We start from the raw sequence: 22,930 nt of genomic DNA on the forward strand, positions 1-22,930 counted from the left end.
TCACTATTTAGGGTTGGATTGCAAGACATCTGGAGGCTTAAATAAAAGATAAAAAAAAGAGGTACAAAATTATATAATTTTGAAATAAGACTGAATATTTGTATATGTTATATTGTTTCACACAAGTTTTGCATATACACTACCAGAAAAAACGCCACAAGCAACGGAAACTGCATGTTAACAAACACTAGGAAGTAATGGAAATTTGCTGCTAATCACGAAATCCTCCTCAAAATGAATATATAACTTCTTTTTGATCTCTTGTCTTTAAATTTATGCACACACACACACATTCCCCCACCCTACAACACAAAAAAGAGAAAAAAAAAAAGGTCTTTTCACTTTCGTGGACTATAAACCTAACATGCGATACCGGGCAAATGTAGCCATCGTGGTTGTTTTAGCCGACCATATCTACGTCCTTCCACAGTTCATACCAAGGCCAAAGAGGTCGGCTAAAAGTATAAAATCTAACCGACACAAAAGATGCGACCATGTACAGCAACTCCAGTACTCAGCTGAGATTTTCGCAAGTCATCGGGCAACTAACATCCAGAATTTCAGCATCTTCATTGCCATCTAAAATGCTAACAGCCAAAACCAGAATCACAAAAAGCAGTTAATCAGAGGTGATTTTTTCAACACAGTTGTGGGCAACGCAAGACCATGGACGTTAAAAAGGATATAGAACAGAAAAAGGGGCATTCTACAATAACCTTTGGATGATACATCAACAAATTGGACTGCTGCTAATTCTTGCCAAGCTCTGCCTGCACCTAAACGAAGATGAAGAGAGTAATAAGAGGAAGAAATGTCCCATCCACGAGAGGAAGGGGTTATAACTGGCGGAGTGAACAAGTGTGGGAGAGAGGAAGAGACACAGGCAATTCAATCGTAAATAGAGAAAGTGAACACCGAAAACAAGAATTCGAACTCGGAGGAGGATTCCAAGCTCATTAATTAGCCCTGTCAATGCCAAGAAATTCAGATCAAAACAGGATGAATGAATCAACAGAATGATATCCATGCGATTAAGTGCACAAATCTATATGGGGCGGGAATGGATGTGATTAGCCAGAGAAAATCTACCTAGTCATGGACACAACAAACTTCTTTATTACGGAGAACATGTCCAACGTCCTACGTTTGGGCTAGCCAGTCAGAACGGAATCCTACAAATTTGGTCAAGACACAGATTAATATCTTCATCCTCAGGGCAGAAGTTAATAGCTAAAACTACTACTATTTCGGACTCGAACCCAAGAAGCCAAACCTATCAGCCAGTACGTTCACGTCTTCCTCTCCGCCACCTTCTTTCCCAGTTTCCCCTTCTTCATCAAACCCCTCATTCAACAACTCTTCCCAAAATCCCTCGTCAAGTTCCTTCTCCAGTTCATCCTGCTCTTCATCTCGATCTCTTCTCGCCGCTCTACCAAACCCCTGCATTTCTAATGCTAACGCCTCGAGTTCAGACACTTGGTAACCGTAGTGATCTCCAAATTCTGAAGGTTCAGCTTTGACGTGGTTTCGAACTTCACCGCTTCGGCTGGATTCTCCGCCTCCAGGCCCTTGATCAATTGGACGTGGTCTTTTCTTAGTAAAGGCTTCTTCAAGTTCTTTCCTTTTATCCTTTTGCTGGATCAATTGATGTATGAACTCCGGGTTCTGCATAGCTTTTGCTAGGAAACTCATCATGTGTTGCTGCTTCTTCTCTGTGCCCTGTAACCTCACCTCCATTGACTGAAGGTGTGCTCTTGTGCTTTGCTGCTGCTGTCTAAGTTTAACGAGTTCCATCATCAGTACCTGCTTGTCCCGCCGCAATCGATCCACTTCTGCATCAAGTCCAAATCTTCCTACTTCAACACAAGGGCCAAGAGCTTGCTGTGGAGAAGTAGGCTGCGAAGGTGCCTTTCTTCTCCTGATGTTCCGCAGTAGGTGCTTCTGACCCCTAAGAAATGCTTCATTAGCAAACTCCCATTTATCAGGATCAATCTTTCTAAAGCCCTGCAAGAATCAAAATTTTTCCTCTGCTTTTAGAGATGACTTTGACAAAGGCAATTATTTTTATTTGCACGAAACAACTTTAATTTACTTCTTTAAGACGAGGAGAACAAATTGAATGCTGGTTTTGTGTGTGAGAACCTTATCCTATGGTTATGTTGAGGCCAGTTAGAGGTTTCAGAATTAAGAAAAGCAAAATACTTTACCAAGATGGATAATTTATGTAAGGCAAAAGTAAAAGAAGTTTCCCTCATTAAAAAAAATAAAAAAAAATGAAAAGGAGAAAATAAGATTAAAAAAGAATTTAGAAGAAGTTGAACGTAAATCACACAATATTCCAGCAGAAGAGGGAAAAAAAAATAGGGGAAACTCAATTAAGCAAAGGACAAAAGAAATTATACGGTAGTACGTAGCAAGTGGTTGAATGAATTTGAAGAATAATGAAGGGAAATTCCAAAAGACAGGGAGAGAGCAAGTATTTGGAGCAAAGGAACAACAACTGTTTTAGAGAAAAATCTGTAATATTTTGTCACTGAGCGGATGTCCAAAAATGACGTCCCAGATGAATCTTCATTATAACCTACTTTCCCTCAACCCCCTCCCCCCCCCCCCCCCCTCTCAAAAACACCAACAAAAACAAAAAAAACCCCACCAAAATCACCCTCACCTTTCAAATCCCTAAGTTTCTTTGCTTTCTTTTTCCGAGAAAGGGGTAAAGGAGACGTTGCAATTTGTTTTGGCATGCTAAATGAATATCCCCTGGGTGTAAAAAATGTCATCACAAGACTCTGTTCTATAGTTCAGTAAACACTACCATCAGCTAGCATCTGTGTAATATGTATATGTCCAGAACTGACCCTGTAAATAAATAAATGCAGAATGCTCCTGCAGAAAAACATCATGGTTTTTTTTTTTAACAAAAAAAAAAAAGAAAAAGAAAGCTGTAAGTAGTAATTTTCTTCCCCCATCTTAAGAACGCTGGAAATGACTAATAAGATGGGGAGCGAGGATGGTTAAAACTTAAAAGGAGGACAGAGAGCACTCACGTAAGTGTTTAGTTGGCGGACAAAGCTAGAGAAATTGTTGTGCTTAAAGAATCTAGGGAGGAGGGCGGTGGAGAAGGCATGAGGATCCCACACAACGAAACTGTGACCTCCTCTGCTCCAAGAAACAATGTGATCAGTGGTGGAATCATCCACCATGTCAAAGGTCTTGGTCAGGAAGGGCGGAGGGCCCGCGTCGTGTAGCCCTTCCATTGGCTGCGGCGCTAGCGTCCCGGGCGGAGATGAGCTTGATCCAGCATGGTACTGATCCGGATACTCTTCCTTAACAGGGTACGGAGGATCCATACTGCTCACTCAACCAGAAATGAAGCCCTTAAAAAATTCTTGAATATGGATGATATCTCTGGGAATTTATTCCCAGTGGAATTTGTCCAGTGAATGATGGAGGGCGATTAGAGAGTAATTGGAGAGGGTAGAAAAATGGTGAAACAGAGCAGCGAAGGGACTGCAGCGGAACAAGAATGCTGTAAGTGGGATGCGTTGACATGAAAAAAAAAAAAAGAAAAAGGAGCAGCAAATGAGAAAGATAGATAGAGATGATGGTGTACGAAAAGCAATGAAACGAGAGGAATATGGAAATTGTTTTCCAGGTGGTCTATGGCGGCAGAAGAGCAAGGTCGGTTCGGAAATTACAGTACCAGCAAGTGTTGTGCCGTCGTCGATACTGGGGGAAGCTATTTGAATAGTGCCGTAGTACTAAGTAGTTGTCGACTTCTCGTAGTAGTCTTTCTCTTTGAACAGTAGCTGCTGGTGGTGGTGTGGCCTGGGCAGTTGGAGAAGATGCCTTCCTTTACATAAATAGAAAGGAAGTTTACGCAGTTGGAAGGATTTTGTGATGGAAGGTTCTAGAGGTGTAGTAGCCCTTCGAACCCACCTTCTACGAACCCACATTCCGTCTATCTATTTATTTATTTTTTTTATTATTATTCGTTTGTCCTTTGTGATTTAGTACTTGAATTGAATTGAGGGACTTCTTGATTAGGCAAAAGGATATTTTACTAAAATACTAGTAACAGCAGCACCGTACGAAGAGAGGAAAGTTCTGGAAGTTGGGTATGGTGGAGGTATGGTGTGGGCCACATACAGCAGAAAAGACGGTGGCGCTTACTGATTGGTTTTCATTGTCGGACACGAATTTTAGAGGATTCCGATTGGGTGGGGATGAGGTGTGGACCCCACCCTCCTCCACCCTTCACATGCTGCCACAACCACCCTAAACAAAAAATCCTGCCCGTGTTTTCCAGCTTACGGTGGTGACTGGTCGCTTGCCTTTTCTGCTTTGGTTCTTAACTTTCTTCATTGGATTAGGGGGTGGGTGTGGCGTCGGGATTGGCGGTGTGCCAGTATCCCACAGGGAACCTGCCATTTCCGATAGAATTACAGCTTTAGGCTTTGATTATTCACATTTATCTATTTGCCTCGTTTTCACGGTAAAAATTTGTTCTGGAGGCTCCTTGCCTAACTCTTAGAGAAGAGGAAAAAAAAAATTTTTTTTCCCGTTTTTCAGTTCTGTTCATTTTTTTTTTCTTTACCTGAGCTGAGCATTTCACTTGCTCACTCAACGATATAACACATCCCACAACGATTAAGATTATCGGAAATTATATAACTTCACAGAAAAAAAAAAGAAGAAGAAGAAAAACTGAGATGAGTATAATCTTTCTCATTTCTGTTGAACAAAATTTTAGCTTTTGGTTAAACGTGAATTGGTCCTTGACGGTCCAAGTTCTTGTATGATTTCCCATTTTTTAATGCATTTCGTACTGTCTATGATTGTTCTCTCGAAACAAATATATAATAATTAGATGATATCAGAAACCTCCCATCCCCTGATATCTCTCTTAATATCACTTAGTAGTACTTTTAAGATTTTTAAAATATTACTTTTTTCTCTTATTATTTTTTTGTATTTATGTGACAAAATTTAGAAAAATCCTAAACTACTCTTTTATTCATTTTGTTAAATAAAAATGCTCGTAAAACACATAGGGTTTTACTCCTGAAAAACCCATCACCTAAAAAATAATTTCTAGTAATACCACTATATCACAACGTTATGGTGCATAAAATATAAATCTGAAAAACAAAAAAGACATTTATAAAGAAGCATACTAGCACCAATTTAATTCTATATACTCAAAACTGATTTTTTGTGAACTTTTTTTTTCACAATCTCTTCTCAACCTTGTGGCTTAAATCTTTAAGTGTACTGATCAATACAAAAATTAACTCAAAATAAATAATAAAATCATATCCCACTTTATTACAATAACACAAAGTAAAAGATAAACAAAATTCAATTTACTAGAGTTTGTTTGGATAGGAGATTATTTGAAATAATTACTATAATATTTTTGTGATGTGATGTGTGTGACGTAAAAAAGTACGCGGATGAAATTCTCAAAAAGCGACGAGCACACAGGAAATTCAACTGAAAGCCAATTGTTTTCCGGTACGCTGCACTGCTACGGTACACTGACAGTGGTCTTAGTATTTATTTGTAAGTCAAGGGTGGCGTGTCAATCTGTGGATATTACTTCTGCAATCTCAAGGGTGGGAGTGGGGTACTTCCGAGTAATTTTAATTTATATTGATATGGTCGTCCTGCAACTCAGGCAAGAAGGCCCCCACGCACCCTTGCTACGCCGTACGTGTAACATGTAATCATTAGAAACTCTAGCCCGGCGATATACAGTATGTTTAGATAATAAATTATTTGAGATATTTTTATAAAAAAATATTATAATATGTTTTTATATGATATATATGAAATAAAAAAATAATTAAAAAATATGTTAATAATATAATTAAATTAGTGTGTATAAATAAAATCTAAATAATATACATTCCAAATCCCTACTCCCTCGTATTTTCTTAAGTACAAAGTGGGGGAATATCGGAGTAAATACAACGTGAAAAGAAAACAAAATAAAAGAAAAAAAGGGAAGATACGTGTCGAATCACTGTCACGCAATTTTAAATTAGTATTAGTATTATCATTATTACTGTGAACCTTAAAGCCCGGAAGTCTCCACGTTGGTACTCAAAATAAATGAATAAATAAAGGTGACATTCTACATTGTTCTAGACCTTTTTTACATGATGTATTTTGTTATCGGTAAATCTAACTTTATTTGTTTAGTACAGTTACCTCTTCTGCCAATAATTACTTCGATTCATGCCTTAAATCATGGTGTAACTTTTTTTTTTGTAGTATTATTGTTATAATTAATGTAAAAGTATAATAATTAGTCTTACTCCTAATTTTCATGTAAATGTATTTTAGAAAAATATTAAGTTAGATTTACTTTTCTAACAAAATCAACTAATTTTTCTTAAATTGTGTAAAAATAACCAAAATTATTAATATTATTCGAGAAGTTTTATGCTGGTTTGGACCGACTATTACGCATGTCTAATAGTTGATTGCCCAATGATTGGTGCATGATCAACTCTACTTATTACTAATTTATATGCCAAGTGAGATCCACTCGTACGTAACCATCAACGTTTGGGCTGGTGGCTACTACCAATACATTAAGGTTTGGTGGGGCAACCAATTTATTACAATTAATTGTGGCCTTGATTAAAAAATCTAGATGAGTGCATAGTGCACTCGTATGTTCTGGTGGTGGTTCAGTTCTCTCGAATTATCCCAAGATCTCTTCAGGCCCTCTCCCTCCCCATAATGTAGCAAGTTATCGTAAAAAGAGATCCAGCCGTACGTGCACATTAAACCAAGTATAACATTTGTAGTATGCATATATACACAACTCTTCCATTGGTCTTAAATCCACATATTTGCGTATTCAGTACTGGATGAAAACAAGGACAGCTGACGCGCTAAGTATGTAATTCTCTGTCGTCGCCACGACCGATTTTACTGCCACGCGGACGCGGTCACGGAATACCTTGCACACATACTCAACCTAACAAAAGAGATGCTTTTGACTGATGCAAGCGACTACTGTTGACGGAGGAGGGCACACGTGTTTAAAGAGTCCTTTTTGGGTTGTGGAATATTTCCGACAGCACGAACACGAGTCCGGTTTCAAGTTGCTTTTAGGAGAAAGAAATGCGACTAAACGTCTCGCTAAGACAAATTGTTGACGTTCGCGATTGAGGTTGGTGGGCTTGTCTCTATCCAATATCGATCTTCAGATTTTATTTATTTATTTTTATTATTTGTTGGCTTTACTTTTCTCCTTTACCATCTATATCGTCCGCACGCGGCAGTCTTCTAATTTAGCTGCGGAGGACATTTGCGTCCTAAATACTTAACTGGAAAAGATAAAAAAGGCGTTCCGGTTGAAGTAGGTTGAAGTTGATGCTGGACAAATAAATACTGGACAGTTTTCTTGAGAGTAGGTTGAAGTTGGGATCGAATCATAGAATTGCATTGCGCTGCTGTGGGGGCATGGGCCTTCAAAGTCACCGGGCCTTTATGAGCGTAATTGTCGAAATCATGGGCCTAGTTTTAGTTGATCCAAAACTGGTCTTCTTAAAGTTATGAAACATCATTTTGATAATGATAAAATTTATAAAAAATAAAAAGGAAATTAAGTAAAGGCGCTTATAAAAAAAATAAAAAGGAAATTAAGGTTGAGCCAATTATGCCAACCAAAACGTGGTTTGAGTTTGCAATCTGGCGTGACTTAATTAATATGGTAGAGATCCACGCAACTCTAATTCCGACCTCCACTTGTTACATATGATTGTTTAATATGTCAATTGCGTCTATCTTTTCAGTTAATTCCATTAAATAAATACTAGTAATTTATAATGTAAAAAAATACAGAAAAAGATGTTAATCTAAGATTAACCGATAAAAGGATTTTAACTATTACATAAAATGGCAGAAAAAGTTTTAAAATTAAAATAGGGTTCCTGGGTTATAACATATACGGAATAAAAGTCCTAGGCTCGAAGCCGGATATGATGATAAAAAGCATTACAACAACATGAGGCCAATGTGGGCCGGGATGATGGGCTACATTAATTTGAAGGTGAGTGGGCCTCGGCAGAGCCCAGTCCTGAGAGACTAATTGCTTAAATGCCACGCAATTAGATAGAGAAACACGATACTATTTTCTTTTTTTTTTTTTGCTGTAAAAATTACAGCGTGGACCAACTATTTTGGCAAGCAGTTCTTTGACCAATACAAAAATGGAGTACCACAAATTTAATGTAGAAAGAATTAGTTTTGAGGCAATTTTCCCCGCCCGTTGTCGGTCTTTCAACATGTACGTATACCATTCCTTCTTTCCGAGTTAAAGACCATTCCGGAATTTATCGTCTGTGCTGCAAAATTTTTTTCTTGCCTTCTTGGTATCCTTCAAGAGCATTGTTCTTCGCTTCGACAGTTCGACTACAAAATAGAAGACAGAAGAAATGCTGGATAAAATGCTCGATTCTTCGAATTTTCTTCTTGATCACGCTACTTTTCTCCTGCAACACCTGGCTGAATTTGGTGTAGCGCAACAATGAACGGACGGAGGTTACTAGTTGCCCTTCTATTGGGGTTTCTGCTACGCGTAAATTATCTTTGTACCAATGGAGAGTCGTCGACTTGCCTGACGGTGTACAGAGAAGGAGGTGCACCGGCTGTGTTCCAGTCCCCCAAATGCCCTCGCTGGACCCTATCAAATTACCGTTCCAATCCGAAGAATTCCCCGTCGTCGGCCGCTAGGTGCCAATCGGCAATGCACCAGGGTCGCCGAAAGTCCCAGGAAGATCGTACTCTTTGTGCCCTCGACATTCGCATTCCTTTTCCCTGTAAGCCCAATTATGTCACTCTCATCTTATTGCCGTTTTGATGCTAATACGCTGTATTAAGCAGTCATCATCTTTCTTCCTTACTCGAGAGAGTAATTGGAGAGAATTTGGGAGACACCGATGCGTTTTCCTTTCGATTTTGCTTGTTCAACCGGGTAAAATAAGTCGTCAGTGCACTGACGACCCATCTATAGGACTTCATTACAACTTCTATTGAATTTACTGAAAGACTGCGTCCTTTCTTGCAAGTTGCGAGCCAGCGATTCCGTGTTATTTCAAGGGTTGCACCCAAATATGCACTATCTAGCTCCGTTTTCCAAATATGCACTTTCTTCTACGGAGGGAGAAAAAATTAATTGTTGACTGGATATCTTATAATGTCCTCTATAAAGAGTTCAAGTTGTTTGGTATTAGTTAAAATTTTATACCTTGGAAAGTCCAGAGTGTGGTTGTAACGAGCTTTTTATGTTGCTGCAGGTCCTACAGGAGTTAAGGAAGTCACAGTTGGTATTATTGCAGTTTTTGATGGTCATAATGGTGATCAAGCTAGTGATACGGCTTCAAAGCTATTGCTGGAGTACTTTACGCTGCATACTTACTTTCTTCTTGATACAACATTTTCATTTTTATTGGGGAGATCCGTGGGAAGGTTACCAAATAAAGGAGTTCAGGGTCAGTTTTTCCAAAAGCCGAGGTGGGAAAACAATGATCGCCATGCAATATATATTGGGAGGTCTCTTTCTCTCTTATCATACTTCACTAACAAACATATCCTAGCAGATGCCTTGTAGTATTTAAACTTTACGGATTCTTTACTATGTGAAGATTCACCCATTTAGGTAACAGAACTTCCCTGCTTGATAATGGGCTCCACTCCCCCCTCTCTTGTTGTCCATTGGTAGAGAATGGAGGAGGTGAGGCGGAATCCCTAATCTTCTGCATTGTGGAGCAGAGAGTGGATCGCTGGGCTTGGACTCTAGCAGCCATCATATGCTCTTTTTTGTTTGGTCGAATTATGTCATCTACTAGTCTCCTTATAGAAGGGAGACTTGCATTTGCAGCATGTTTAGAGAACGGATGCTCAAGTTGGCCTCCCTGCCTACCATGAGAGTTTGAGAAGTGTTGTTGGGTTTATAATCTGGACTCCTTAGATATCAATTATGTGGTTGTAGATGGCTTCTTATTGTCTACTAAAGAAAAAAAAATAAAAAAAGATGGCTTCTCATTTGTATTTTTCTGTGTTTTGGGCTCCACATGTCTATTCACCCATAACGTTGATGATATTATTGCGATTTTAAAATCCAGCTTTCTTAAGATATTATTGTAAGGATAGGTAAAAGGATGAGAAACAATGCTAATTGTGCGTGCAATGTTGTTCTGCAATTCATATTCTTTCGGTTGCGCCTTCAAAAGCATTCCGAGCAACTCACCATTATGGAGTTTTAGTGTGGCTGTATAAGTCGCAAAATATCCAAGATTTCATGTTATTTGTTATAAACTCTGTTCACATGTTGAGGTTATGAATCATAAACCATTTGCAGGCTTAAGCTGGAGTTATCAGCAATATGGGATGAATCCTTTCACTTGGAGATATTAAGGGAAGCATTGTTGAGAGCAATCCATGACATTGATGTGGCATTCACGAAGGTATACTTCGTTATTCTGTGTTTTTTTGAGTGTTCTGATATGAGCCTTTTCTTTGCTTCATCTCACCACAAACCTTCGTGATTTTTGAAGGATGCTTTCAGAGAGAATTTTGTTTCTGGTTCCACGGCTGCAGTCATACTTCAAGCTGACACTCAAGTTTTGGTTGCAAATATTGGAGATTCAAAGGCATTTTTGTGTTCTGAGTTACATCAGTCTCCTTATGAAGCAAAAGGTTAGAAGGTGTTTTCTTCTTTCTTCTTTTCCATTGGTTATTAGGAAGGTTGTAGCTTTACCAGGTTTTATGTTTATGCATCTCATACCCTCTGCAGTATTGGATAAATGGATTAGCAGTAATTGTTTGGTTGTTCATAATTATTTGGATTGTGATTCAGAATATATTTTATTTCATTAGGTCAATGAATGGCATTTCGTGGTTGCTTATGTTGATAGTCTTCCCCATTGCAGCCACTTTGTTAAGGTTGTACAGGCAGAATAGAGATGATAAGACTTCTTCATTTTTAAAAGATTACCGCAGTCTCAAGTTGGCAGCTTCCAGTGGCTTGACTTTTTTGATTGCAAAGGAACTTACAGAAGATCACCATCCGGATAGAGATGATGAACGATCTCGTGTGGAAGCTGCCGGAGGGTATGTTTCTGAGTGGGGAGGAGTAGCTCGAGTCAATGGTCGATTGGCTGTTTCAAGAGCAATTGGAGATGTGTACTTCAAAAGGTCATTTTCGAAGACAAAATTATTTTCCTTTTTGTCTTTCCACTTTTTTGATATTACATTGATCCTTACCACTTTAATGGACGATAGTTTGCAGCTTCTATTGCTGATTTTCTGTTTCCTATTTGGCAGTTATGGTGTTGTATCCCTACCTGAGGTGAATGATTGGCAACCTTTGACCGTCAATGACAGTTATTTAGTGGCTGCAACTGATGGCGTATTTGAGAAGCTAAATCCACAGGACATATGTGATATATTTTGGGAATTGCATACTGGTACCAGTGTGAGCTCAGAACTTATTGACTTTTCATCATACTCATTAGCTGATAGAGTTGTGGATGCTGCATTTGATAGAGGCAGTCTCGATAACATGGCAGCTATTGTAGTTCCTGTCAAATCCTTTGGTACTTCTCAAAGTTTGCTTAAGAATGTGTTTGATGAAGCTGGGGAGCATGATTCCTCGGCCTCAGGATATATCAGGCCCCTTAATGAGCGACCAGGTAAATTTCGCTCTACTATAGCTAGTTGCCCAGATCTTTTGTTGCTTATGAATATAAAAGAGTATTTGTTGCCTTTCTTGAGTTCATTTGAAAACCGAGACATGTTATTCCATTGGCCCAGTTGGTTTCAATCCTATTCTATCCACCAAAGACCTCATGAAAAATGATACATATTAGAATTTGTTTCACCATCTGTATATTACTGTTCTCCTTTCCGTCATTTTAACACAAATAAAATGTTAATCATTCTGGCTCCTGTGCTTTATGGGAGTTTTTATGGTGCGTAGTCCTAAATTTTATTGTCTTCACCATCATTCAAGCTTCCATTAATGGAATTTGAAGCAATGGGCTGACGTTTTCGGGAAACATTGAATAAACTAAAAAATACGAGATGGACCATAACATGCACTTATGTGACTGTAGAAGTAAAACCTTTTCTCTGTGCTTGATAAGGAGCTTGAGCTAGCTGCACCTTATGTCCTCAGAAAGTCTGATGCTCTCTCAATCCGTGGCAAACTGTGGTTATGTTAACCAGAAGCAGAATCTTAAGTGATTTGACAATGTTCTATAATCTAAATAGCTGTTGATTGCTGCAGCTGAGGCATCTATGTTCCCTCTTGCATTTCTGCAGAATGAACATTTATTTATCAATTAACTTGTAGATTGTTTTGCTTTCCAGAATCCTTTCAAGATACGATGTTATGTTTGAACTTGCATATTTATGTTCTGATGGGTGGTTATTTTGTCACTTGTTTAATAATTTAGAAATCTTGTTCTTAATGTATCTAGTCATAAATTCTGTGTACTTTTATATTCTACTGCTGTTCTTTTAGGTGATGATCACATGTCAGAACCTGTGGAGGTGGAGCATACTTATTCTGTAGGTGACAAGTTTGAGCGGTTATTGGTAAGCCTGAAACCAAGAATTGTAAATTTGTATATCTTCTTTCTGAACAAGCAATGATTTCTGATCTAATTGAAACCTTTTTCTCCTTTGCCATTCCCTCTTTCTCCTTGTTTGCACTGGCAAAAGAAATAATACTGGTCCTTTTGTGGTACCAAGTTTCAATTATTTGTTACTCTGCTAGTTTAATGAGTTTTTCCAGATGTGAAATTGGCAATAACAAATTGAGGAGATTGAAAGCAAAAATAATTCTATGCCTTGGTATTTTGTGCTCTGGAGCCAAATAGTAAATTTCTTTTACATATTTGAATGTTTAGGAACTTTCTGACTTGTAATCATTGATCTTCGACAACGTCCATTTGGTGCAAAGCAATTGTTTCATGGACTTTCTGATTGAAATAGTGACTTTGTTATCTGATGTGTTGCTTTGTGATATACATATGGTTGTGCACTATAATATGCTGACTGGACTTTCCAGAAACCTCATTTGCTTGATAGTTGAGATATACTGGTTTGCTATAATCTTCATACCACCGTGTGAATGAGATGTCTGTATTCACTTTATGGCAGGTTGAAAGGAAAAAAAGCAGCTTTGGGTGTTTTTACTTATCTGAAAACCTCAACGAAATTGACGACCACACATTTTGGGTGGAAAAGGATGACCATGAACATAGTTTTAAGCTAACTCAAGCATTGCCTAGTGCTGTCACTCATACTTGTGGTAATGACATTACTTAACTCAGCAAGTTTCCTTCCTTTGAAGCTTTTACTTGATTTGGATTTTAAAAACAGAATGGAAAATGATATTTGGTGTTTGGTTATTAAAGTTGGGTTTCTTACCAATTACAATTTTTTATACATTGCTGTCCACTCATTTATATTTTATTCATTCAGGTGGCCTGAAAAATGTCCATGATAAACAGAGTATGTGCATGTTCTATGGATTTTCGGCTGATGAAGATAATGGTCAATGCACAAATCCAGAAAGTTTTACTAGTTTCCTTGGTCTGCTTGGATCAATTCCTCTCCATGGTACTGGTCCGGATGAGCATACAATACCCGATTCAAGGTAGCTTTGTTTCTTCCTCATTTGGTGCTGACTATGATATGACATCTCTTCAGTTACAGTAAAGGCTATCTTGGCTGAAAGTTGGTCTTGTTGAACGCCAGTGTTCCCTTCTAGCAGTGCTCATGGTGTTTTATGAAGTTCAAATTTTTTTGTCATCAGACCATGATTAGTAAAAGTGTTTATGCTTTTAATTTTTCCGTGGAATAGTGGCTTCAGAGACTATATGAGAATAACACCTAAAGGATGTTTTAATTCTTCATTATGACTTTGTTATCTGATACTCTGCTGATTCCACACAATTCTTTGACATAGGTTAGACACTGAACTTGACATTGTCATTCTTTCTGATATTCGGTGAAGTGTTTCTCTAAGCTGGTCAATTTGTTGTGTCATGTTTATGTGCGAATTTGGTATTGTTACATGGTATGTTTCATTTTGGATTAGCTGGACAAATTCATTTCTTTCCATATGGTTTAGCAATATGATAGAACTACAAGGTTATGCTTCAACTGTACTTTTTGAGTTTCATGAGAAGCTATTTTCAGCACACTTTTTATGTGTATGATTTATGCAGTTGCTTCGTTCTTTAGTTTTGAATCAACTTCATCTTTGGTTTTGCTTCTGAAAGTATTCATTTGCACAATAACGGAACCATCCTTTCAACTGGATCTCATGTATGTCACTGATTGTTTTGGTCGGTGTCAGGTACATACTAAAGAAGAGGTATGGCCGTGGATCGTACGGCGAAGTTTGGCTCGCTTTTCAGTGGAATTGTTCTAAATTGAGCAAAAGCTCAGAACAGAGTTCTAAAGATGGAAAGTTCTATTATCAATATATGCATTTCAGGGATTATGATGGAAGTTCAGAGACAAGCTCATTTGCTGATGATCGATACAATGGGACTGCTGATGATAAAATGTTCATCTTGAAGCGCATAATGGTACATCACCTAAATATTTTTTCCTTTTGGGTTGCCTTCTTTTGAGGGTATATAGAAATCCAACTTTGCGGTTGCCGTCTTTTGAGGGTAAATAGAAATCTAACATTGTGGTTATACTGAGTTAAAGCACTGATCTATGACCAATGTTTTGCCTGATTTAAAACTCTTTTTCATCTGTGACAAATGAAAGTGTAACTCTTCCCGGATCATATGAGATAATTGTCCTGAATGAGACCATTCCCTCTGCCAAAATACAAATGAAAATGAGAAAAGCCACAAAAAAGAGAAAGGATCTGAAATTCTTTTTTTGTGATTACCATGTAGGGACTTTGACTCTTGTTGCAGTACATGTAGCCAGATAATTTTGTAGCAATTGTGGGCCTTTTTTGTATATAACCTTATAATCCTTGATCAAGCTGTTGAAGCTAGCCAAGGTTTTGCTTCAAGGAATCTGAGCTGGAAAAAGTTTGAGAAGAGAATGGTCCACAATATCCATCAAATTATCCAATTCCTTCTCGTTTCTCGTGCTTTTATTTTTTTACAAATGATTTAAGTTTTAAAACAGGTACTTCTGTATGCTGCTTGTGTGTCTCTGTTGTGTGAGTGACTCAGTGGCTTAGTCATGGATGCTTGCCATGCACATGTCCTCATGAGGGTTGAAAACCTACACAATATAAAAACTGACAATAAGATTCTGAACTAGGATCCCTTGCTTGCCTTGATGCTATGTTGAATTATCACATCAAAAAAGCTTAAGTTGTTATATAAGTGATGAATTTATACCCTTGTGGATTCAGATTGAAGGCTAGAATTAGCTACAGCATTTGTTAAAAACTGTGTTTCTTCTTGATGTTGTTTAATTAACAAAGTTTCTGTTGTTTTTAAACCATTAAACTGTTAGGTGCTTGCACCATAACTTGGTTGAGTTTCTGCTAGTACAGGTAGAGAGAGGGCCTGCTGTCTATCTAAGTGGTCTGCGAGAGAAATATTTCGGTGAAGTTTTTTTGAATGCCTCCACCGTTTTAAGAGCTTCACCACCAGCTGCAGCATCAGATGCTTTCTCTGGGGATGCTTTATCAGATACTAGCTGTAATTTAAAAGCCAATCAGTCCATGAAACATGAAACTGAAGTTACATGGAGCTCACAAAGTATATCCTCTGGAAAAAGGAAGTCGCTAAAAGTTAATTATGAAGATGGCTTGAACCACATTGCCAGATTTGTTGAGTCTTTTGAGTCTCAATCCAATCAAATGTGGCTTGTTTTTCGCCATGAAGGTGTTTCCTTATCGAAGCTTCTATATACGGCTGAAGAAGTGATAAATAGTGATGATCAAGGAAGCGATGACCATCTTAAGCGTGTTCAGATATTGCACCCATCAAAATGGTGGCACTGGTTGAAGACAACAGAAGCAGGGCAAGAGGAAATGCAAAATCTTATATTGCAATTGGTATGTGTATATTTTTTGCCTTCAATCAGTTTGACATTACACTTACAGGCTTATGTTGCATAATATAAGCCTTGCAATTCAATTCTTTTGCTGTTAGAGGTGCTTTGTGGCCCCGATGTCATACTTCCATTGGTCACTTTATTTGCTTATGTAGCAGTAGATTTTCATTTGGGCAAATTACACTTTATCCCCCAGTGTTTTTGTACATAACCCCCCTATGGTTTTAAAAGCTAGACATAACCCTCTCATGGTTTAGATTAAAGTGTCAAAATAACGGAATTTGCAATCCCTAACGGAGTCATCTAAAATGTCAAAAATATCCCTATGTAAAGTTGAAAATTATTTATTAACCACGGGGGGTTATGTGTATATTTTGAAAATCATAGAGGGTTATATGGTAAAGCATTAAACCATAAGGGGGTTATATGGTAAAACATGAAACCATATGCAGTTAGTGCGTCATGTATATTATGTTTATATATTTTGGTCACTTCAGCCATTTTAATTTTTAAACAAGGGTAATTTTGACATTTTTAAAGTTTCTGTTACGAATGATCATTTCCGTCACTTTGACTATTTAATCCAAATCATGAGGGGATTATGTATAGCTTTTGAAACCATAAGAGGGTTATATACAAAAACAGTAAACCATAGGGGGGTAAAATATAATTTGCCTTTTACATTTTAGTTATATGTGCGCCTAGCGCATAGGCACATATCTTTATTGATTACTATCTTGAGAGGTGCACTTTTTGATCCTTTTATACTTCTCAGAGGGAGGCATATAGAGAATGAAATCTTAGGTAATAAAGAAGCCTGAGGTCTCTGATCTCTTGACTTTCCTTTTTCTATGGCTTGAAAGTTACTTATGACCGTTTCCACTTCTTCTCTGGCATCTATCTTATATTGCGCGGGGAAGGCTCTTTTCCTTATTGTTTTATTTGATTGTGCCCTGGCATGGCTTACTATTGTATTTGCTTTCCTTTAACCAGTTGAAGGCACTGAAGTCTTGCCATGACCGCAACATCACTCACAGGGATATAAAGCCTGGTAAGGGCCAACCTTTTAGTTTATGGAAGCTGGAAATTTATATTCTGAACATATTTTATAGTTGTTTAAAAGAATTACCTAAAGATGTAAAAGCTTCATCGAATTACAAAAAATGCCTTAAAAACAATACATTTTTTTTACCTCTTGGATCATTCTTGTAATTTTTTTTCCACATTTTTCAAGTTGCATCTCCTGTTTGGTATTTTGGTTGTGATTATATGTATTGGCCCACTGCTGGCAAGGGGTATTTTTGTTTTTCTTTTTTGCTACGCAATGCATATTTTAAGAACTAATCACCTGCTCTGATGATTTTCTAAATCTTTGATGGCATTGTGTCTGGGAGAGTGTGTGTGTGTGTGTGTGTGTTTTTTTTTTTTAAAAACTTTTTATTGGTAGTAGCTACATTATCGAACTCACTTCTGTGTAATTTGTAATTTCTTTCTTATTGCTTCTGCAGGTTCATAGGTGATTAGTTATTATTGATTAGTCATTCTTAAAATAAGTGCTTACTAAGAATGAATTTATATGTCTTCTTGCAAGAAAATATGGTCGTTTGCTTTGAAGATCAGTTTTCTGGGAGATGCTCTAATGGACTTCCAGATGGAGATAACAATTATGCTACTAAAATGTAAAGCCTGCTAATATTTTAGTGCTATATCATCTACCGTTCCTTATTTTCTGGATTTTCTTTTTTATCTCACACAAGAGTTTCTTCGCCAATTGTTCTTCTCTATTTTGCTGACTGCTAAATGGAGTTTCGCACTAGATAGCTGCAACTGCAGCCACTGATATCACTAGGACATTTTCAGTTCAATTTTGTTATATGCTTTCTTATATCTTGTCTGTTAAGCATTGCATAGTGTATGTAACCAACACGGAAAAACTTGGTGGTTCAACTACATGAAAGCCTAATATGGAGTTAATCTAGTTGCGTTATGAATTGAAAACCATAATTGCTTTCTTGTAAAAAAGGAATAACTACATGAGGGTAAAGGTTTAGCTGGCTTTATAGGAAGCTCAAGATGTTTGGACATTGATTATATTTTTGTATATCCTGAAAAGAGTTTTGCTTTACCTCTGAGACAAGGTTTTTATCGTATCTTTCTTGGCGTCAGACGGTGCATGTGCAAGATCTTGTTCCAATTGTAATATAAGCTATCACTTTAGATGAGTTTTTTCTATGTTCCTTTTGAGATATGGAATTTCGCAGACAAGGTTTGTTTTAATAGTGGATCAAGAAATGTCCTTTATGCTTATGAAGTATTGATTTTGATGTTTTGACGGTGTTTGATATGAGTCTTGACCTTCAATTGTGTTTTCCAATATGCATTTCTGGTTCTTGATTGTCAAAACATAAAAGCATGTTGTAAATCACTTTTAATGTGGATGCACTGCTGGTATCTTCATAAGTTGAATAACAGTAACATGCTAGCAGCATTTTCTGTATGGTGTCACGTTTATTACTCACCTGTGACAGCATACCTTCTGCATTTGAAAACGAACAGTTTTACATGTCTTAAACAGCAGTCTAGATGCTTTATTTGGTAAATCAAAGTGCAGAACATATAACACTGAATTGCATAGTTCATGTCAAGAGTATTGTTGCAAGAATTCATACCGCAATCTTTCTCTTCTATGTGATTTTTTACTGCCTTTCAACCAGAAAATTAATTTTTCTGATTTTTTAGGCGCCTTATTGACTTTGGTAGTGCATTGGATGATTTCACCATGAGGCATTTGTATGGTTCCACAGGACCTTCTAGGTAATCTCTATGAGAACTTCTCCATCTGTTATTGTTGTGATACGCAAAAAGTAATAGTGGCATTGTACTTCATGAGATTTCAACTTAGGCAGTTGAGACACCTTAAAATGTTTACTTCGTAAACTGCCAAATTTTCTGGAGCTATAATTTTTGATAACCAACTTTGCAGAACTTCTTCAAAGATTTTGATACGGTGCCTTTCCCTTCTAGCTATAGGTCAGGGTGAGCATTTGACTTTAATCTGATGATGTTCCTCAGCAGTTTTTTCTCCTGTTGCTGCTGATTTCCAATCCGAATTAGTGGGGCAAGAGAGTCTTGATTTAGTTGCAACACCCTAATAGCTGTCTCAAATCTTATATTGCATTGTAGCATTAATATGTTCTATAAGCTGTCAAAATAATGTAGACGCTCTTTATTTCTATGTAAGACATGAACTTTTAGTGTGTAATTAATGAGTCTGTGTGGTCTTAACCCCTCCTTAGATCTCATGTTTTTAAACACAAGCACATGCAGACAAACATTCAGAGACACCATTGCTGTTAAAATAATATAATCCTGTAATTGCATCTTCTATTTTAGCTACGTTATAAGCATCATACTTTTTCCTTCTATATCTTAGTTTTCTTTGTCGGTAGATGAAAACTCTTTAATTTTTTCACTTGTTTCTCTCTCAGAGCTGAACAAACGTCTGAGTATGCTCCTCCAGAAGCTTTACTGAACGTTAGCTGGTACCAGGGCCCAATGCACAAAATTGTAACGTAGGACAATTTCCATTGCTATTCTGAATTGCACTTTTGGAACAATTGTAATACTGATAATTCCAAGTTCATTGGTGGTTTGTGATTTATTGAACATTGCATTCATCTAATCCCGAATCATTCAAGTTTTTACTATGTTGCACAGTTCATTGCTCTTTGGATGTAACCAGTACTCATCCATTTTAAATTGCTTCCGCTGATCTAAATTCAAAAAGTTGTCTGCTGATCTAAATTCAAAAAGTTGTCTGCTATATGTGGTCGGAGAAGGTTGAAATGTTGTATATTTGGATTCAGACCTTTGTTTTGCATTTGTGTTCATGCTCAATAGTAAAATTGATGCATCTTTCTCATATTTATTCTGGATGGTTTATTTTTGTGCTACTATTGTTTGTCTAGGTATGATATGTGGAGTGTCGGTGTGATAATCTTGGAGTTGATTCTAGGATCACCAAATGTGTTTCAGATAAATTCTAAAACACGCGCTCTTTTAGATCAGCACCTTGAAGGTTGGAATGAGAATCTGAAGGAACTTGCTTACAAGTGAGTGTGTTACTAAAAGATCTATTTTCGTTGTCATGATTCATGATTAGTCTTCCTCCATTCCTTTGGTTATATTGTGACAACCGCTGATGCATGCTACATTTCTTGGTACCAGACTCAGATCTTTTATGGAAATGTGCATCTTAATCCCTGGGATTCCTACAAGACTTCATCACAATTCGGAGACAAAAGATCATGTGAGTTTTTTATTCATTTATTGGTTTTAGTTCCTGTAAATGTAGATGCTACTGCACATATCTAGAAGGGGCTTACTAGGAAAGAAGGCATTGATCTATGAACATTTTGTTACAAAGATGTCAGTATTGTTTTGTTCTTAAGGTTGTTCTTGCTCTTTAATCACCCTTCACATTTTAACCTGACTTGGGCCATAATGTTGTACAATTGAGTGTTTAGTCTCGCAGTCTAGTTGTTATTTCAAAGGATTTATACGTGTTTAACTAAAATTTTCTCTTGTTATGTTAATTTTGGACTTTGCAATTGGAATGCGTCGTAGATTCATGTTTGTGTATACTAATACAGTTTGTCTTTTGCAAGTCAGGGTTCAGTTCCTCCAGTTCCATGGAAATGCTCGGAAGATTTTTTCGCAAATCAAATAAAGAGGAGGGATCCGCTTAACATAGGGTAGGTTATTAGTGTCAAATTGCTCCCCAGTCCCAACTAGGAGGAGGAGAAGTGGGGAAAAAAAGACCTGCAAAGAGGCATCTGATTTTGTTTCAAGTAGAACTTTTGTGTCATTGTATGCCTGCCTCTCAATTTCCACAGGTTTCCAAACATATGGGCATTGCGCTTAGTGCGAGAGTTGTTACAATGGAATCCGGTAAGTTTTGTACGAGTATGAACAAGTAGGAATTTCCTTCCACATAGCTTTAATTCGTTGTTTTCACCCCAGTGATTAGGAACGTCCTTTTTGTGCAAGTTTGATACAAAGCAAGCATTTATCGGTATCACTAATCGCTCTTTTATTGCTGATTTTTGTTTTTATTGAATTGGAAACTAGGAGGATCGGCTTAGCGTTGATGATGCTTTGCAGCACCCTTACTTTTCACCTAGACCTAGCTCCTAAGCACATTGAGGATGAAGATGCGCGTTTGCGTGTCTTGACCTGAATTTTTAGCTCGGTCTTCATAAAAGGTACTCGCTTAAACTCTGTTCTTCTAATGGGAGAAAGGGGCTATAACTTTTCACTTCCCATTTTTTTGTGTTTCTTCGCCTCTTTTTCCTCTAGGTTTGCTTGTTGTTTATTTGTGCTCTTCCCCTTTCTTTTTTTGTTTTTTTTTCTTCCTTTAAACCCCTTTCATTTTTTTATGATTGCTTTCTGTATACTTGCTTCTGGACTTCAGTGCGAGAGCTTGTGGAACGGCAAGTTCCTTTGTTCGTCCTGACAGGGACCCTGCTGAAGGCTGTACTTTGCTTTCCGGTCCATTGTGCACAATCATGCTGCTTGCCAGGGGATCAGCAGCTAATGCGGTGCGTTATATGGCCCAAGTCAGGCTAGAGGGGCCCGGTCTGATCTGTGGGCTGTTGATTTTGAAATTAATTGCTCAGGTCAAATCGGGCCCCTCTGGCCAGATCTTGGACCATTGACCGTACGGGCTGATTGACCTACCAACTGCAGGGGCTCCAGAGGCCCCGGATTCGTTTACCAAGTTTCAACACGATTGTCGATAGACAGAAACGAGGTTTGGGAGATTGCAACCCTGGTGGGTGAATGGAAGCATGCTGGCAGTAGGCGCAGAAGTTGGGGTTTTTGGGACTAAGGTTTGGGCTATATTAATGGCTGTTGCACAATTTTTTGGCGGGCAAAGATTTGGGACCGATCTTTTTGCTTTTCGGTTTTGGTTTTGGGGTGGGGGTGTGGATTTTGAAATCAATGGTCCAAATCAGCCTCTGGCCCGATCTTGGGGCTGGTTGGCCAGCCAACTGTAGAGCCCACTAGGTTTTAATCGTCTGAGCAACACGATTGCGGATGAACAAGGGCAAGCGGTTTGGAAGATTGCTACCATGGTGGTGGTTAAACTGAAGGAGGCCCAGTGGTAGATGCAGAAGTTGGAGTTTGGGCGACATTCATAGCTATTGCATACTTTTGGGGCAACGATTAGGGCCATGTTAATATGTTCTCTTTCTGGGTGTGTGGGGAGTGGATTGTGAAATGGATGGCCCAAAGCAGACCGGCCTTCTCTTGGGGTATTAACAGTGCGGGCTGCCTGGCCTACTAACTGCAGATGCCCCGGATCCAGTCACTGGGTTTCAAATCTTCTGTGGAACATGATTGTCAATGAAGAAGGACAAGAGGGATGGGAGACTGCTATCCTAGCGTTTGAATGCAAGCAGGCCCAGTAGTGGACACAGAAGTTTGGGTTTTGGGGTGACTGTCTAGACTGCATTAATGGCTATAGCACAACGTTTGAGGCATAGATTTGGGCCATTTAAATATCTTTTCCTTTTCTTTTTCTTTTGTTTTTGGGGAAGGCGTGGGTGTAGGGTTCTCTCTGTTTGTATGTCAATGTGCCTAGTTTTTAAAGGCAGATAGGGGTCATATTAACTTGTAAATGTGGACGGTCTAGTGAGGCATGACGGTTTTGAGGGGATTTTTTCCTCCTCCAATTTTCTGGTGCAAGTCTTTTTCATTTTTAATTTTCCTTGTGTTGTACTTTAACAATAATATAATGAGAAAAAAGAGTAACGGATGTCGTGTTTAATGTCATCTACAAACAGTATCCCTT

General features: G+C 38.0%; 2 protein-coding genes across 7 annotated transcripts; one reads left to right on the forward strand and one right to left on the reverse strand.

The window, feature by feature from the left end:
- Positions 1 to 212: 212 nt before the first annotated feature.
- LOC113733092 (heat stress transcription factor A-7a) lies at positions 213 to 3,940 on the reverse strand. Of its 5 annotated transcripts, XR_003458968.2 has the most exons (4): positions 3,048 to 3,940; positions 1,274 to 2,004; positions 1,090 to 1,172; positions 213 to 966 (listed from the first exon to the last, which is right to left on the reverse strand). XR_003458968.2 is itself a non-coding variant. In XM_027259240.2 (3 exons), exons 2-3 carry the CDS (start codon positions 3,348 to 3,350, stop codon positions 1,243 to 1,245), a joined length of 1,065 nt encoding a protein of 354 aa, XP_027115041.2. In that variant the 5' UTR covers positions 3,351 to 3,510; positions 3,704 to 3,940; the 3' UTR covers positions 213 to 1,242. The 5 variants fall into 5 exon arrangements, 3 of the variants coding, with proteins under 3 accessions (XP_027115041.2, XP_071920265.1, XP_027115053.2); XR_003458965.2 differs by having other exon boundaries at positions 1,090 to 2,004; XM_027259240.2 differs by having other exon boundaries at positions 213 to 2,004; positions 3,048 to 3,510; positions 3,704 to 3,940.
- A 4,404-nt stretch (positions 3,941 to 8,344) lies between these two features.
- LOC113715953 (probable protein phosphatase 2C 51) lies at positions 8,345 to 22,911 on the forward strand. Of its 2 annotated transcripts, XM_027240257.2 has the most exons (21): positions 8,345 to 8,840; positions 9,318 to 9,573; positions 10,382 to 10,487; positions 10,578 to 10,719; positions 10,953 to 11,217; positions 11,347 to 11,714; positions 12,548 to 12,621; positions 13,189 to 13,339; positions 13,513 to 13,687; positions 14,393 to 14,627; positions 15,569 to 16,075; positions 17,068 to 17,125; positions 17,666 to 17,753; positions 18,814 to 18,888; positions 19,563 to 19,646; positions 20,043 to 20,186; positions 20,302 to 20,383; positions 20,746 to 20,828; positions 20,970 to 21,024; positions 21,205 to 21,338; positions 21,548 to 22,911. In XM_027240257.2, the coding sequence occupies exons 1-20, from the start codon at positions 8,549 to 8,551 to the stop codon at positions 21,268 to 21,270; spliced, it is 3,306 nt and encodes a 1,101-aa protein (XP_027096058.1). In that variant the 5' UTR covers positions 8,345 to 8,548; the 3' UTR covers positions 21,271 to 21,338; positions 21,548 to 22,911. The 2 variants fall into 2 exon arrangements, with proteins under 2 accessions (XP_027096058.1, XP_027096070.1); XM_027240269.2 differs by lacking the exon at positions 17,666 to 17,753.
- The last annotated feature ends 19 nt before the right edge of the window (positions 22,912 to 22,930 follow it).

The sequence above is a fragment of the Coffea arabica genome, chromosome 1e (assembly GCF_036785885.1).
Source record: "Coffea arabica cultivar ET-39 chromosome 1e, Coffea Arabica ET-39 HiFi, whole genome shotgun sequence".
In the NCBI taxonomy this organism is placed as follows: Eukaryota; Viridiplantae; Streptophyta; class Magnoliopsida; order Gentianales; family Rubiaceae; genus Coffea; species Coffea arabica.

Bases quoted from the DNA above. Each gene is read 5' to 3' on its own strand.
- LOC113733092 (XM_027259240.2), bottom strand. From the start codon at position 3,350: ATGGATCCTCCGTACCCTGTTAAGGAAGAGTATCCGGATCAGTACCAT. The intron at 2,005-3,047 runs GTGAGTGCTCTC...TGATTCTTGCAG, and splicing joins TCCGCCAACTAAACACTTAC to GGCTTTAGAAAGATTGATCC.
- LOC113715953 (XM_027240257.2), top strand. From the start codon at position 8,549: ATGAACGGACGGAGGTTACTAGTTGCCCTTCTATTGGGGTTTCTGCTA. The intron at 8,841-9,317 runs GTAAGCCCAATT...ATGTTGCTGCAG, and splicing joins CATTCGCATTCCTTTTCCCT to GTCCTACAGGAGTTAAGGAA. The intron at 10,488-10,577 runs GTATACTTCGTT...TGATTTTTGAAG, and splicing joins TTGATGTGGCATTCACGAAG to GATGCTTTCAGAGAGAATTT.